General features: G+C 40.1%; 1 protein-coding gene across 10 annotated transcripts in view; it reads left to right on the forward strand.

Annotated features, from left to right (window-relative positions):
- The window catches only part of FAM193B (family with sequence similarity 193 member B), a 50,397-nt gene extending 33,290 nt beyond the window's left edge, over positions 1-17,107 (forward strand). For 5 of the 10 annotated variants that reach the window (XM_074292251.1, XM_074292258.1, XM_074292259.1 and 2 more), the window contains 3 exons: positions 10,042-11,029; positions 11,436-11,511; positions 16,680-17,107. In XM_074292251.1, coding sequence (XP_074148352.1) covers positions 10,042-11,029; positions 11,436-11,511; positions 16,680-16,827 — 1,212 coding nt within the window. In that variant the 3' untranslated portion in view covers positions 16,828-17,107. Of the gene's footprint in view, positions 1-10,041; positions 11,030-11,435; positions 11,512-12,821; positions 13,571-13,644 lie in introns of those variants that run through there. The other 5 variants (XR_012486713.1, XM_074292253.1, XM_074292254.1 and 2 more) reach the window with 5 other exon arrangements.
- Positions 17,108-17,311: the final 204 nt, after the last annotated feature.

Consider the following 17,311-nt stretch of genomic DNA (forward strand, 5'->3'; position numbering starts at 1 on the left):
CTCTAGCTACTCTTCCCTCCCCTCCTCCCTCTTGCCCCCCCCCTTCCCCCAGCCACCTCCCAAGACATGTACACATTTTTATAGATGAGTCTTAAGAGGCTCAAAGTCACAAAATGAGACTGAGCTGTAACTTGAACCAAAGTTGAAGTCCCTTGACTTCCAGTATTACCACTATGTCACAATGGGTCCCTTACAAGATAATAGCACTATCATTTTGGTTCGTTTATTCTTTCAACAAACATTTATTTAATGTTTGCTATGTACAAGATCCGGTATTAGGTGCTAGGACAGATATAAAGATGAGTAGGGACACAGCCCTTCCCATTAAAAAGCTTATATTTTAAATGGTAGGGGCTGGAAGACATGGATATAAATAACTATACTAGGATTTTAAAGATATAATATAGACCATAAGTGGGCCAGGTACAAAATGCAAGGTAAAGGTTCTCTTGAGGCTTGGGGAATTGGAATTCTTCGTGGAAGAAGCTGGCTGGCATTTGAATTTGATTTCTCTGAGAAGATACCCAGGATTATTTTGTCTTAGAACTGCCTTCACTAGGCCTTGGTCTCCTTAACTACTAAGGGATGTAAGTAGGAACAGTTTCTGAGGTCTGTGGTTCTTTGGTCCTTAATCTGTGATTATAGTTAGGGTTACTAATCAGTGATACTGACAGTATTGCTTTGCTGTAGATATGTCTGAGTTCGTATAAATGTTTTTATGCCTCTTGGCCTAGGGTGGAAAGAGATTTGAACCTGGATTTTTATGTGTTCTGCCACTCACTAGTCCTGGACCTTCAAGAGTCCCTGAACTTCTATGAGTCTCCATTTTCTCATCTCAAGGATGAGGATAATAATCTATCTTGTTTACTACCTAGGGCTATGATGAGTTATGGATGCTAAAAGAATTTGTAAACCAAAGCTCCTGGAGTTGGCTGGGAAGGCCCTGAGAAATTCTAAGGTTAAGGGAGTCTGCTTTCCTGAGGAATGGGCTACTGGAGATTTTACCTAATTCATGAACACTGACGACCCTTAATTGAAGATAACCGGCATAGTGGATAGAGAGCTAGGCTTAGCATGCAGAGACCATGCATGGTAGCCCAGCTCTGACACCTCCTGGGTGACTTGAAGAAAATAACTTCACTGTCTGTTGCCCCCAGACAACTTTAGTAGTTGCAACAAAGTTACTGATCTGCCTGGTAGAGGAATGCCCTCCCAGGAAGCACCTTACCCAGATAAAATTACAAGGTCAAGGAAAAAAAACAAAACAACATACTAAAGTGAATTATACACCTGACCTCTGTACACTTCTGCCATTGTGTAGCATGCCACCAGGTGGCATACCAGTACTTTCAGCTCAGTTACTAATTGTTATCAGAGCTACATGTAAATTATTATTGAATTAATTTCATGCATTCTGTACACATGGAATTTGGATCATTGGGAAAAATTTAGATAATCTTGAGTTAGATTTCTTTCATCATGCAAAGCTGGTTTCTTTTGCAAAGTTCTTGATCTTGGTGCTGTTGTTGAAATAATAATGGTCTGCTGTATGTGCCAAAATGTTTGTGGCAGCCCTTTTTGTAGTGGCTAGAAACTGGAAAATGAATGGATGCCCATCAATTGGGGAATGGTTGGGTAAATTATGGTATGTGAGTGTTATGGAATATTATTGTTATGTAAGAAATGACCAGCAGGATGATTGCAGAGAGGCCTGGAGAGACTTACATGAACCTGATGCTGGGTGAAATGAGCAGAACTAGGAGATCATTATATACTTCAACAATGATACTGTATGAAGATGTATTCTGATGGAAGTAGATATCTTCAACATAGAGAAGAGCTAATCCAATTCCAATTGATCAATAATAGACAGAATCAGCTACACCCAGAGAAGGAACACTGGGAAATGAGTGTAAACTGTTTGCATTTTTTGTTTTTCTCCCCAGATTATTTTTTCCTTCCGAATACAATTCTTCCTTTGCAACAACAACAACAACAAAATTCAGTTCTGCACATATATATTGTACCTAGGATATACTATAACATATTTAATATGTATGGGAATGCCTGCCATCTAGGGGAGGGGGTGGAGGGAAGGAGGGGAAAAATTCGGAACAGAAGGGAGTACAAAGGATAATGTTGTAAAAAAAAAAATTTGCCTATGCATATGTACTATCAAAAAAAATGTTATAATTATAAAATTAATTAAAAAAAAAAGAAAAGCTCAATATGTTTTGTGGAGTCCCTTAGATTTAAACAAATCAAGCTACTTTGATTATATTCCATAAGTCATGCCAATGTAATTTCTATTTCTATTTTGAACTGATTTGAATTTAAATGAATTAATTTCAATTCATTTTAACTCAATATACAGGTAGCAAGTGCTTCATCAAGGAATGAACAAAACAGAGGGGATGCCAATGTGAAAAATAAAGGATTTTCTGTCCTCAAAAAATAATAATAATAATAATAATGGTCTGGGCTGTGCTTTCTGTGGAAGGATGAGACTGGTCTATTCTTTTTTTTTTTTTTTTTTTTTTTTTTTATTATAACTTTTTATTGACAGAACATGTGCTTGGGTAATGTTTTACAACATTATCCCTTGCACTCACTTCTGTTCCAACTTTTCCCTTTCTTCCCTCCACCCACTCCCCTATATGGCAGGCAGTCTTATACATGTTAAATATGTTATAGTATATCCTAGATACAATATATATGTGCAGAACCGAACAATTCTCTTGTTGCACAGGAAGAATTGGATTTAGAAGGTAAAAATAACCTGGGAAGAAAAACAAAAATGCAAACAGTTTGCACTCATTTCCCAGTGTTCCTTTTCTGGGTGTGGCTGATTCTGTCCATCATTGATCAATTGGAACTGAATTAGATCTTCTCTTTGTTGAAGATATCCACTTCCATCAGAATACATCCTCATACAGTATTGTTGTTGAAGTGTATGTATAATGATCTCCTGGTTCTGCTCATTTCACTCAGCATCAGTTCATGTAAGTCTCTCCAAGCCTCTCTGGATTCATCCTGCTGGTCATTTCTTACAGAATAATAATAACCATTCTCTGTTTGACGGGCATCCATTCATTTTCCAGTTTCTAGCCACTACAAAAAGAGCTGCCACAAACATTTTGGCATAAACAGGTCCCTTTCCCTTCTTTAATATTTCTTTGGGATATAAGCCCAGTAGTAGCACTGCTGGATCAAAGGGTATGTACAGTTTGATAACTTTTTGGGCATAATTCCAGATTGCTCTCCAGAATGGTTGGATTCTTTCACAACTCCACCAACAATGTATTAGTGTCCCAGTTTTCCCACATTCCCTCCTGTCATCTTAGCCAATGTGACAGGTGTGTAGTGGTATCTGAGAGTTGTCTTAATTTGGATTTCTCTGATCAGTAGTGATTTGGAACACTTTCATATGAGTGGAAATTGTTTCAATTTCATGATCTGAAAATTTTCTATTCATATCCTTTGACCATTTATCAATTGGAGAATGGTTTGATTTCTTATAAATTAGAGTCAATTCTCTATATATTTTGGAAATAGCCTTTATCAGAACCTTTCGGTAAAAATGTTTTCCCAGTTTGTTGCTTCCCTTCTAATTTTGTTTGCATTAGTTTTGTTTGTACAAAGGCTTTTTAATTTGATGTCATCAAAATTTTCTATTTTGCGATCAGTAATGATCTCTAGTTCTTCTTTCATCACAGATTCCTTCCTCCTCCACAAGTCTGAGAGGTAAACTATCCTATGTTCCTCTAATTTATGTATGATCTCGTTCTTTATGCCTAAATCATGGACCCAATTTGATCTTATCTTGGTATATGGTGTTTAAGTGTGGGTCCATGCCTCGTTTCTGCCATACTAATTTCCAGTTTTCCCAGCAGTTTTTGTCAAATAGTGAATTCTTATCCCAAAAGTTAGGTTCTCTGGGTTTGTCAAACACTAGATTGCTATAGTTATTGACTATTTTGTCTTGTGAAATTAACCTATTCCATTGATCAACTAATCTATTTCTTAGCCAATACCAAATGGTTTTGGTGACTGCTGCTTTATAATATAGTTTTAGGTCAGGTACAGCTAGGCCACCTTCATCTGATTTTTTTTTTCATTATTTCCCTTGAAATTCTTGACCTTTTATTCTTCCATATGAATTTTGTTGTTATTTTTTTCTAGGTCACTAAAATAGTTTCTTGGGAGTCTGATTGGTATAGCACTAAATAAATAGATTAGTTTAGGGAGTACTGTCATCTTTATTATATTCGCTCAGCCTATCTAAGAGCACTTAATATTTTTCCAGTTATTTAAATCTGACTTTATTTGTGTGGAAAGTGTTTTGTAGTTTTGCTCATATATTCCTGACTTTCCTTTGGTAGATAGATTCCCAAATATTTTATACTATCAACAGTTATTTTGAATGGAATTTCTCTTTGTATTTCTTGCTGTTGGATTTTGTTGGTGATGTATAAAAATTCTGAAGATTTATGTGGATTTATTTTTTATCCTGCAATTTTGCTAAAATTATGAATTATTTCTAATATCTTTTTAGTAGAATCTCTGGGGTTCTCTAAGAATACCATCCTTTCATCTGCAAAGAGTGATACTTTGGTTTCCTCATTACCTACTCTAATTCCTTTGATCTCTTTTTCGACTCTTATTGCCGAGGCTAGCGTTTCTAATACAATATTGAATAATGATGATGATAATGGGCAACCTTGTTTCACTCCTGATCTTACTGGGAAAGGTTCCAGTTTTTCCCCATTATATATGATGCTAACTTACTTACTGTTTTAAATATATGCTCCTGACTATTTTAAGGAAAAGTCCATTTATTCCTATCCTCTCTAGTGTTTTTATTAGGAATGGATGTTGGATTTTATCAATTGCTTTTTTTGCATCTATTGAGATGATCATATATGATTTTTGTTAATTTGGTTATTGATATAGTCAATTATGCTAATAGTTTTCCTAATATTGAATCAGCCCTTCATTCCTGGTATAAATCCTACTTGGTCATAGTGTATTATCCTGGGGATGATTTTCTGTAATCTTTTTGCTAATATTTTATTTTAAGATTTTAGCATCAATATTGACTAGGGAGATTGGTCTATAATTTTCTTTTTCTGTTTTCAATCTACCTGGTTTAGGTATCAGTACCATGTCTGTGTCATAAAAGGAATTTGGGAGGACTCCTTCAATCCCTATTTTTTCAAATAGTTTATATAGCATTAGAATTAATTGTTCTTTAAATGTTTGGTAGAATTCACTTGTAAATCCATCTGGTCCTGGGGATTTTTCTTAGGGAGTTGGTTAATAGCTTTTTCTTTTTCTATTTCTTTTTCTAAAATGGGACTGTTTAGACTATTTACTTCTTTCTCTGTTAATCTGAGCAAGCTATATTTTTGAAGGTATTTTTCCATTTCATTTAAGTTATCAAATTTATTGGCATAAAGTTGGGCAAAATAACTCTTAATTATTGCTCTAATTTCCTTTTCATTATTGGCGAGTTCTCCCTTTTCATTTTTAATTCTAACAATTTGATTTTTTTCTTTCCTTTTTTTAAAAAGATTTACTAAGGGTTTGTCTATTTTGTTGGTTTTTTCATAGAACCAACTCTTAGTTTTATTAATTAAATAGTTTTGTTTTGTTTTTTTTACTTTCAGTTTTATTGATCTCTCCTTTTATTTTTAGAATTTCAAGTTTAGTGTTTGACTGGGGATTTTTAATTTGTTTTTTTTCTAGTATTTTTAGTTGCAAGCCTAATTCATTAATCTTCTCTTTCTCTATTTTATGCAAGGAGACCTCTAGAGATATGAAATTTCCCCTTATTACTGCTTTGGCTGCATTCCACACATTTTAGTATGATATCTCATTATTGTCATTTTCTTGGGTGAAGTTATTAATCATGTCTATGATTTGCTGTTTCACCCGATCGTTCTTTAGTGTGAGATTTAGTTTCCAATTATTTTTTGGTCTATTTTCTCTTGGCTTTTTATTTAATGTAATTTTCATTGCATCGTGGTCTGAACAGGATGCTTTTATTATTTCTCCCTTATTGCATTTGAGTTTGAAGTTTTTATGTCCTAATATATGGTCAGTTTTTTTTATAGGTTCCATGAACTGCTGAGTAGAAAGTGTACTCCTTTCTGTCTCCATTTAATTTTCTCCAAAGATCTATCACATCTAATTTTTCTAGAATTCTATTTACCTCTTTGACTTCTTTCTTATTTATTTTGTGGTTTGATTTATCTAATTCTGAGAGTGCAAGGTTGAGATCGCCCACTATTATAGTTTTGCTATCTATTTCTTCTTGCAGCTTTCTTAATTTCTCTTTTAAGAATTTAAATGCTACACCACTTGGTGCATATATGTTTAATATTGATATTGCTTCATTATCTATGCTACCCTTTAGCAAGATATAGTGCCCTGGTCTATTCCTTTTTATCCCGTTGTCCTGAGGAAGCAGAACCTTCAAGAATTATGTCGTCTTGTAGGTTTAATTTTACTTTCCCTTATTTAGAACTTTATAATATAACTTTTGGCTCTAAGAAGTCTATGAAGTAGCTTATAAGTCCTATCTTAATATTTCCTTACATATTTATCTAGTGTGACTGTTTTTCAAATATTTTTACATAAATGAATTCACTTAAAAGTTTTAGAGATTGATTGTTCTAGGTAGTGTGGCAAGAGTCAGAATAAGCTCAGTGTTTATCACCTCTGTCACAAACTGTATCTATTGAAAGTCTGGTAAAAAGTCAGCTTTAATGAGTGGAAGAAGCACTGGATTTGGAGTCAGAGTTATATCTAAAGGTTCATCAGAGATTGTCCAGTCCTGTTCTTCTGGTTTATACTGGAAGAAATGGAGGCCTAGGAAAGTTGTGACTTCTAAGGTCACATAAGTAGTAAATATAGAAGATTGGTTTTGAATCTACACCCATAGACTCCATAGCCAGTGTGCTTTCCACTATACTGTACTGAGTCTCAGATCCTGGATTTCAATCCTGACTATTGATTTCTACAAGCAAGTCATTTAACCTTTATGGTTTCTTCCTGTAAAATTGGAAGGTAGGACTACATGACTTCTTTGCATCTTTAAATTCTTTATCTCCATGCAGCTAGATGGCACAGTGGATATAACTTCATCCCTAAAGTCAGAAGGAGACCAGAAATTCAATTCTAGCTTCAGGCACTTGACACTTAACTAATATGTGATCCTAGCCAAATCACTTTACCACATTGCCTTACTAAATATATATATATATATATATATATATATATATATATTCTGTGACTTTTCTAGTCCAACATCTTCGTAGCATAAACATTCTTTACAACACTTGTTCTCAGTTTCAGAACTTCCAATATCTGAAAATTTACCATACTCCTATGAGGGAGGCAAGGACAGTTGGTGTGATTTCCATTTTGGAAATTAGGAAGCCAAGGCCAATGAGGTTAAATTGTTTGTCTAGGGTTTTTTGACATTTCTTCCTGCAGTCTTAGGTTACAAACATAAAGATACCTTTCTTTTGCAGAACATTTTACCCAAAACAGTTTTATAACCTTTATCTCATTTTATCTTCACAATAGTTCTGTGAAATTGGTAAAACAGGTATTATAGTAAAAAAAAATCTCCCATTTAAGTTGTCAGTCAATAATATTCATTTAAGTACTTCTTTTGTGCCAGATATTATGCTAAGTACCAAGGATACAAAGAAACACACATTCTCCTTCTGAGGGTCCCTCTCCCTCAAATTACGTTCTCAAGGAGCTCATAATCTAATAGCAGCTTAATAAAGCCTGTAGTAACTTCAGCCCTTTCCTCAAGTAGGTAGTGCATATTTTATTCTTTTACTTTCACAGATGAGAAAATAGCCTTGGGGAATGAAAGTAAACTTGCCCAAGGAGACATAGCTAGAAAATTGTATAGCTGGGATACCAGACCTCTTTGCCTCAGGTCCCACAGCTAATTAGGGACTGACCCACTATAGTAGGAGCAGTCAGAGTTTATGAACCAGATACTGAAGTTTCTGTCACAGTTCAAGCAAAGGTTATACCAAGTTGGAGATGCTATTGAAGTTTAGTAGAGGGTAATAGATGGGATGGCCATGTTTTGTTAGAACTGCAGAGGGGATAATAAAAACATGCAAAAATGGGGCCATATATACTGAATTGGGGTCAAACTGACCAGCTCTTATACACCTTTCTCATGGTCCTTATTTTCTTCTCCACCCTTGTGGTTCTTTGTTCACTCTCTGGTTCTTTCAGGTTCAGTATATAGATGTGTTGGATTTCTTCTTCATGTTTATGATACAGAAAACATTTTATTGAATGTAGGAATGGATCTCTGGGCCCTTCTAGCTTAACTCATGCTCAAGAAGGAATCCCTATTTCAACTTAATTAACAAGTGGTTATCCAGCCTCTGCTTGAAGACATGTAATAAGGGGAAGCTACTCATCAGCTCATTGCACTTTGGGATAACTGTCATTGTAGGAAATTTTTTCGAGCCCAAATTTGCCTCTTTGATTTCTACCCATTACTTCTGATTTTAACCTTAGGAACCAAACACAACAAATCTAATCTCCTATAAGTCTTCCTTTCCTCAGACTTAAATATTCTCAGTTCCTTCAACCTATCATTATAGCATGGATTTATGGCCCTTTACTAATCTTTTTTTCTCTCCTCTGGATGTTCCTGAGCTTCGCTCTGACTTCTTCAACTGTGGCTCCCAGAACACCATACTTTAGATATGGTTTGATGATAAGCACCTTCTTATTTTTGGATGCTTAATGGTCAACAAGGAAGTTTATTATTCCTAAAAACTGAAGTCTATTTGTTGTTAACTTTTTGTCAGTGCCTCAGGAGCCTCATAGCTCTTTTGTATATAGAGGTATAAACAGGATCTAAGAGCTAAGGAAAATTTATAAAGGACTCTTGATTTGCTGAACAAATCCAGAAGCAGTTATCATCACTAAAGGGACCTAGTTTGATTAATTATGTAGAATTATAATTATTCATTATATTTGTTTTCAAAAAGATAATGCCAACAATATTAATCTTCTTTTTTTTAATAATTTAATTTTTATTTTATTTTATAATTATAACTTTTTTTTGACAGTACATAAGCATGGGTAATTTTTTACAACATTATCCCTTGCACTTACTTCTATTCAGATTTTTTCCCTTCTTCCCCCAACCCCCTCCCCCAGATGGCATGCAGTCTTATACATGTTAAATATATTACAGTACAATATTAATCTTCTACAGATGAGATTGTAACTATTGCTATTATATAGTACCTTGATTGAACTGAAAATAAAACACACTTGTAATTAAAAAAAAAAAAAATCAATCAGTGGGAGATTGTTGTCATCTGTGTTGTCTTGGCAGAGCCAGACCAAATTATTTCAAGTCTACGTTTTGTGCTTTTTTTCCCTCTATTCTCAAAAGTATCACTGCATGTCATCTTTAAAACAAATTGTTAGAAGATAATAAACACAATAATATTGAACCAACTCCTAACAAACAGTTATAAAATTAAACTCACTTACCTGGCTCTTGACCACTGGCTAATTGTGCATTATTCTTTGCACTATATTCCAGACAAAGTAAACTACTGGCTGCTCTCTATACACATGATGCTACAGAGTTCATTATGTGTCACGTGTGTCCAGGCTTTTACAGAGGCTTGGAATGCATTCTCTCTTCATTTCTGCCTTTTATAATCCTTGCTTCCTTCTAAGCTTAGCTCAAGTGACAAACATATCCTAGATCTCCTCTAGTTGCTAGTACCCTTTCCTTCTCAGAAAGTGCTTTGTAAAGACTTTTACATATTGTTTATTTTTAGGTGTACATGCTGAATCCCTTCAGTAGAATGTAAGCTTCTTGACAGCAAGGAAACTGTACTTGTTTCTGTCTGTGTGTCCCTAGTGACTAGTATGTGCATGGCACTTAATGTGCTCTTAATAAATGCATTTTAAATGAATGACGTCCCATGTCATTGCTCCCCCAGCTAACTCTGCACTTTGTATTTGCAGGAAAAGGAAAAAGCCCAGCTGGAAGCTGAGGGCTCTAAGCGTGCTGATCGAAATTCCATGGCTGGTCAAGGTGCAGAACCATCAGGGGAAAAGCTCTTAGAATGGCCGCAGCTTGAACTGGAGCGGGTCAACAGCTTCTTGACTAGCCGCTTGCAGGAGATCAAAAATACCATCAAGGAGTCCATCCGAGCCAGCTTCAGTGTATATGACCTTAATCTGGATGTGAATGACTTTCCTAAAAAGGCAGCCATGCTGGAGCAGAGGGACCTCCTTTCCCGCCTCAATGGCTCATCTGACCTACAAGAGATTGGCTTAGATCTCTCACCTTTGACTTTGGATTCCTCCCAGAACCACACACTACACTCTCCTAGTGAGGGGGACGTGCCCCAGGATGAGAGAGTGCCTCTTCCCTCACCTCCCACCACTGAGAATGGGCTACTTAAAAGGCTTAGTGCTGTACCTAACCTCTCCCGTATGATCTGGGTTCAGTCTCCAAAGGCTACTGACTCACCCCCTGAAGGGCTGAGCCAGAATGTGAAGGATGCAGTCTCCATTAATGGGCCTGAGCTCCCTGAACCCCCACCTGGTGGGGGAGGGAGACAAAAGAAGAATAAGAGGCAGAACAGTCAGAGCAAGAAGAGTGAGACATATGCAATACCTGGGCATCAGGCCAAGCTGGAGAGCCCCTCCATCAAGGGACAAGCTTCAGGAGCCAGGCAACCAGCCAAGGGCCTGGAGCCCTCAGAAGGGCCTCGTGGGAGCCGATCAGGACAGAATTGGACTTGGAATGCTAAGGTTGAGAAAGGAAGCTTGTGGAGAAACCGGAAGAATGAAGCCAAGATGGACCGGCCAGAACAGGAATCTCTGCAGCTGCCTGGCCCAGGGCATGGGCCATTTGGGAATCCCTCTGGGCTGGGAGCCTCACCACAGACCAAGGGAAAGCACAGGAAGAACCGGAACAAGATGGAGAAATCTACCACTTCTCTGGGTAAGTGAAAAAAAGAGTCAGATGGCTTTTGGTTTTTTCCCAACCCTTTTCCCTATATGTGTTACCTTAGGACAAGTGTGTTCTGGCTTTGGAGTCCAACTTGGATAAGGGACTTCTCAGAATATGAAGCTGAACACCATCCTGCCTTGTTCCAACAATGCCCTTCCCTCCTTCCATGCCCACAAGACAACCTGTTGACCTTGGACCGGTCTGTTTTGTCACAAGAAATTCCTTTGTTTTGGACTTTGTAATTTGTCCATGAGGCAGAGATAATAGGGTGTAAGTCCTTATTGGGGAGTGGTTGGGGATTCCTAGGCTGGAAGAAACAGCCATTTTTGGGTGAGCTGTACTTTGGGACCAGGGAACTAGATATCGGTGCTGAGTAGCTTTGGGTATGTGTTGCTAGATGATGTGTTCCTGCCCAAGGATGTGGATGGAGTAGAAATGGATGAGACGGACCGGGAGGTGGAATACTTCAAGAGGTAGGTGGGGAGGGAATGAAATCCATGGGAACACCCTGCATCTGAGGGCCTGTCACTCACTACCTTCTCCATTCAAAATTAATGCCAACCTTTGCTCCATTGAGAAACTCTGGTCAACCAGCTGCCTCCCTCACTCTCTTAGACCATGGAGAGATATTAAAATTTTGAAAGTTCTGATGAGAATCTTTTCCTTCCTCTAACTGGTACTGCCTGGCAGTATATCCCACCTATGTTCTGTTTTGGGTGACAGTGAATTGAAGTATAGGGAGATTCCCTTCTATCCCATCTTGTACTAGAATCAGGATGATTGGAGCCTTTACTCCTCTTTCCCCATCCTCTTGTAGTCACTTAATGTTAGTTGAATTGATTCCAAGGTTATTGAGTTCAGCTTAATTACTATTTTCTTTCCAGGGTACATGGCAAAGAGAAGAGTGGGCTTAGATGGGGCATCTGTCAAGATCCAAGTATTAATGTTTTCATGGTTTGACCCTTTTGTGCTTGGACATCTATGACTTCTCACTGAGTGGCAACATATATTTCAGTCATAAGTGCTTCCTTTTGACTAAGGAACTAGAGAGAGATCTCATCTGGTCCATTAGCAAGGAACACCTTGGCCAGCGTGGATGGTCTGGGCCTAAATTGTACCAAATCTGTAATGGACCAGGGAACTTTTGACCTGAAATTTGAGGGGTTTATTCCTAGCCTCCCTGTAATCCCTTACCCCATTTCCTATACTTTACCCATATCCCATCTTCCTGGAAACCAGAGCAGGTGAATATTCAGTTTTTCAGTTTTTGCAATTTTTCATCTCTTTGCCATAGAGTAACATTTCCAGGTTGTAGGATCTGGATCATGTAGTCCAATGTTGCCCACAGTGCCCACTGGGATTTAATCAAGTCTTTTGATTCAAGGGTAGCTAGGTAGCACAGTGTTGGGCCTAAGTCAAAAAGATTCATTTTCCTGAGTTCAAATCTGACTGTGTGACCCTGGGAAAATTACTTCACCCCGTTTGCCTCTGTTTCCTCATCTGTAAAATGAGCCGGAGAAGGAAAAGGTGAACCACTCCCAGAAAACCCCAGATAGAGTCACAGAGAGTCAGACATGAGCGAACAACAAGAAATGCTGACTCCACATCTGGTGCTCTTTTTAACACACCATGCTGCTTGATGTCCAAGAGAGGTTTGGGGTGGGTGGCAGGTGTATCAGACTGTCACTTGATCCACTTGGGTTTCATCTTAGTTGTGGAAAAGCCACAATGTGGCATGATGGGAAGAACATAAGGGATCCTCTGATTTGGTCTTTCCTGCCAGGTTCTGCCTGGATTCTGCAAAGCAGACTCGTCAAAAAGTGGCTGTGAACTGGACCAACTTCACTCTCAAGAAAATCACCTCCAGCGCAGCTCAGTGAGGTGTGGTGGGGGCAGAGCCTTGTGTGCTCTGGGCATGCCCCCTGGGGAGAGGGACACCAGAGGGAGGGCCTCTCCTCCCCACTACCCCCCTCCCCAGACACTGCCTCTCTGTGTCTTCTCTCCTGGGCACACTCTGTGGACTGGAGAGTTTGGCCTCCTGGAGTGTTCCACCCCCTCCCTTCCTACTCCCCTTTGTGGCTTTGTGTCATTTTGTGAGCCTGAAAACACAGATGTTCTTCCTGCCCTTCCTTCCTTCTTTTACTCTGAGGCCTGCTTACTTTGGGGCTGTCTTCAGTGGGCAAGTGGGCAAGGAGTTAGGAGGAAAGGAGATCATGTCCTGTGCACCATTCCCTCCTCCTGAAGTGACTTGGCTTCTCATGGCCCCTTTAATGGGCTTCTTGAAGTCTTCCTTCTCCCTGGGTACCAAGGCCCCAGAGTTAAGACTTTGATGAGTCTAGGTCCCTTTTGTCTTTTTTATGTCTGTTTTGGATAAAATGAAGAGAATACTGACAGACCCCAAGAGTTGGGGGCCTTAGTCATGTCCTTTTTCTGTATAATACTTACATTGACCCTCCCGTTGGGTGTGTAGAAGGGCCATGCTGGACCCAATAAAAATTTTTTTAATTTTTTAAATTTTATTTAAAAAAGATACGATTTTTGTTGTTTCTCATTGGCTTTTCCATGCTTTCCTTCTTGCCTGGTTCCTTTGTTCTCCTTTACTCCAGCTTCCCTTTTCTACGAGTTCCTGAGATGCCTGGGAACACTAGTCACTGGTCCTCATCTCATCCCTGTCCCACATGACCTTTTCCAGCACAGCCCGGCAGAGAGTGAAGGCCTGACTCCTCTGCTTCTCTTCAACTGACAGGGAAGTTGTAGGAAATGTGGAACCCCAGTGTTTGGCCTTCACATCATATCCAACTTAAACTCTGGGGGAAGAGCCTTCCTTATACTTTCCTACACACACAGAGCACACCACCAGATACAAAGTAATAGGATACCCTTAAACAGAGCCAGCCTTCTTCCCTCACCCCTAGCCCAGTGCAGCCTAGGAGTGTCTGGGGTGGATAGAGTGTAAGATTGTGAGCAGGAAAGGTTTTTACACAGCACCTGGTCAGCCCCCTCATTTTACAGCTGAAGAAGCAGAGGCTCAGTGAGGGGAAGGAACTTCTCCAACCTTAAACCAGGTAGTAATAGTAGAGCTAGAATTTGGACTCAGGCTCTGAGACTAAATCCTATACTGTAGCCAGGAATACAGATATCAAAGGGATGTGAGAAGCATTTTGTAGGAGACAGGGAGATATCAACAGGATGGTTGAAAGCTGTCTGAAGATGGGGAGCTTGGGCTCCAGATGAGCGCCTTCAGTAAGCACCACACCCACCCCACATTGTTGTAGACTGAGAAAATTACCACTCCCTCTCTTAGGCCCTCCCATATTCCCCTTCCAGCCATGTCCTTTAGCCTACTGGCCTCTAACCTCAGTGGTCAGTTGTCTGCCTGAATTGTTATACTTAAAGGCTGTGCAACTGTCCTTCAGGGCTTGGGGAAACTGACTGGAAAAGGAGAAAAATTGGGATTCATTTCTTGAGGGAGAAACTCATGGGACAAGGGTCTTGTTGTTCAACTTGGGGAGGACCCCAGCTTCCCACTTCTGTAGCATCCTCTGGTTGGAGGATATGGATCAGGTCTACACAACTGCACTCAGCAGTGGGGACTGGAGCAGGTCCCTAGCACACTAGCAGCTGCATAATGTCCTCAGGAACAGAGAGAGACCTGCTCCTACCTGTCCCTTACCCATCAGCCCTCCTCTCCTTCCTTCCAGGGAAGTTGGGAACCTTCTCAAGTAATTAGTTACAGAGCCATTTTCATTCTGTAGTCAGGTTCCAAAAATCTTGCTTCTATTCCTTCCCTTCCCTGCTCTCTCTTTTAGGAGTGCTCTCTGAACCTCTTTCCTTCCTCTGAAAATGGGACACTTTCTATTCTTTGAGCACAATCCTGGGATCCAGAGCTGAAAGGGCCTTTAGAGGTCATCTAGGTGCCCCCATACCCTCAGCTTCTTGCTCAAGGTTAAAGTTAATGAGTAGGTTAGCCAAGATTAGAACCTCCTAGGTTCTAACTAGACTCCAAATCCAGTTCTCTTTTCGCTTCTGCTATCAGTGCCCCCCAACCTAGCTACTTAAGGCGTCTGGTTTGGATTGCTAAACACAGAATTGACAAACTGTTTTGAGAGTTTAGTGGCAATAGGTTCCTTAAAAGCTAAACTTTGACCTCACATCCTTCTTTTAAAAAATCCCTTTGCAACATGAGCCCAATCAGCTGATCGTCCCCAACCCCCCTCAACCTTGTTCCAGATTCTCTTTTCTGTCCTGGGACAAGCACTGGAAGTTTCTAGGATTCTGTTCCTAACTTTGCCATAATTAATGAAGTGAGGAGCCTTTGTGGAATGCAGGAAAAATGTTGAATATCCTTTGAGTGAGGCTAGAATTCCCTTGGCCAGTTTTCCATTTGGGGGACCTAGTCTGTCCACAAACTCCTAAGCAATTTAGAAGACTCCTTGGGCAATTAAAATTGCTGTCACTCGAGATGACCCAAGATGTGGAACGTTAAAGGAAATCAAATTTCCACGGACAGAACCAATCTCTCTGAAAGGGAGGGGCCCTCCTCAGGATATATACTTGCTGATTCATCAGTGCTTTATGAAATTCTCTATTTTTACAGTTTCTTCTTTCCTTATTTGCCCCAAGGTCCTTTTCCAGGAGGGAATCAGGTAGGCAGGATTAAGTAATAGTCGGTACAAAGACAGCATGCTCAGAATTACTGCTCTGACTTTTCTCTTGGTTTCCTTCTAACTCTCCCCTCATAGATTTATGGGAACTAGGACCACATGCCCAATATTCATTTGTATTCATTCCCTAATCTTTGTCCTTTTCCCTTAGATCTGTTGAGCCAACATTTCCAAACAGCCATTTGTGGACTAGCTGGCTGAATGGCCGGAAACTGGAAGCAAGGGTAGTCCCCACTCCACTCCACTCATTCCCTTTCCTTTTCCTGTCCCCTCTTATTTAGGTTTGGAGAGCTGAGCAGCAGAGTTGTTAATACTAGGTATTAATATTTATCTGGAAATGTCTGGGGATGGGAAGCTGGAGGAGCAGGAGTCAAGGTAGCAGAAAGCTAAACACCTGTGGAGAGCAGTAAATTCTCAGGGCCCTGGAGACCCACAGCCAGAAGCCATGTAGCTTAGCTTCTGGGCCAGCTACCTCAGAGGAAGAATTGCTGGGCACCTTCCTCAGAGAAAATAGAAGCCTGGAATTCAACATGAGGTGCTGGTTCTTACACAGCCAAGGGGAGCAGAAATTGGTGGTAGTTGGTCTTTGTCCTAGGGAGTACTAACAACTCTGGTAGCAAGAAGAGCCCTTTGTGCTCACCCAGGAGGCACTTTGCTTAAGGTCTAGAATACCTTTTGAATTCACCTACTATCCTCTGTCCTATCCCTGTCCTCCAAGGCATGTGTTTTCCCTCCTATGATTGGGGGAGTAGGGGTGGCAATTGAAGGCAATCCAGATAGTCTGATAAATGTTTTTGATTTCCTTTTGTAACCCAAGGAGCGGAAATGGCATGCAGACCTATTCCTGTTGCCACGGTGATCACAAGGGTGAGGTGGGGGGAGTGAAGGGGTTGGAACCATTCCTGATGTATGTTAAAAGCCTAAACTATGGAACAGGAAGAGAAGCAGGTTGTGTTATCACCCTCTTTTTTTCCCAGCCCCTGCCTGGTCCACACTGAACTATTCTTCTCCAGGATGGTCGTAGCTCTTGGGTACTGGCTGAATGTCTGGAGAGAAAGTACTTTCCTTCCCCACTCCTGCCCTCATGGTGGCTCTGTCATTCATACCTGTCCACTTGCCACTTGACTACCTAAGAACCCCTCTCCCCGGATGAACCAAAACCTGGATTGACACTGAGCTGTGATGGAAACAAACTCTGGATCTTCGAAAAGCCGATTTCTGGTGCTAGCCAGCCTCCACGCTTGGAGCCCGGACTGGGACGGGCTGCTCCCCCAGGGTACTGTGGGGTGAAGGAGCTGGTGGAATTGCCTGCCCAGCGCTTCTCTCTGTTTGGTTTTTTTTATTCTTTACTTTTGATACTGTGAAGATCTTTCATGCTGAAAGATTAAATGACATTTGGACACAGGCGGTGTGCACAGTGATTTGTTCATCTTGCTTAGAATCAGACCAGGCCAAGATCTTTTGCAGGCATGGGCCTGAGGGGCCTTTATGGGGCTGAGGGGGCAACAGGGGTCCCACCATCTACCCTCCCTGTGCTAGGGATAAAGGGTGGGGGCTACTGGACATTCAAAGATTAATTCAACTCTGGTGGCTACTTTTATTTCTTTAA

This window comes from Sminthopsis crassicaudata, chromosome 2 (genome assembly GCF_048593235.1).
Source record: "Sminthopsis crassicaudata isolate SCR6 chromosome 2, ASM4859323v1, whole genome shotgun sequence".
In the NCBI taxonomy this organism is placed as follows: Eukaryota; Metazoa; Chordata; class Mammalia; order Dasyuromorphia; family Dasyuridae; genus Sminthopsis; species Sminthopsis crassicaudata.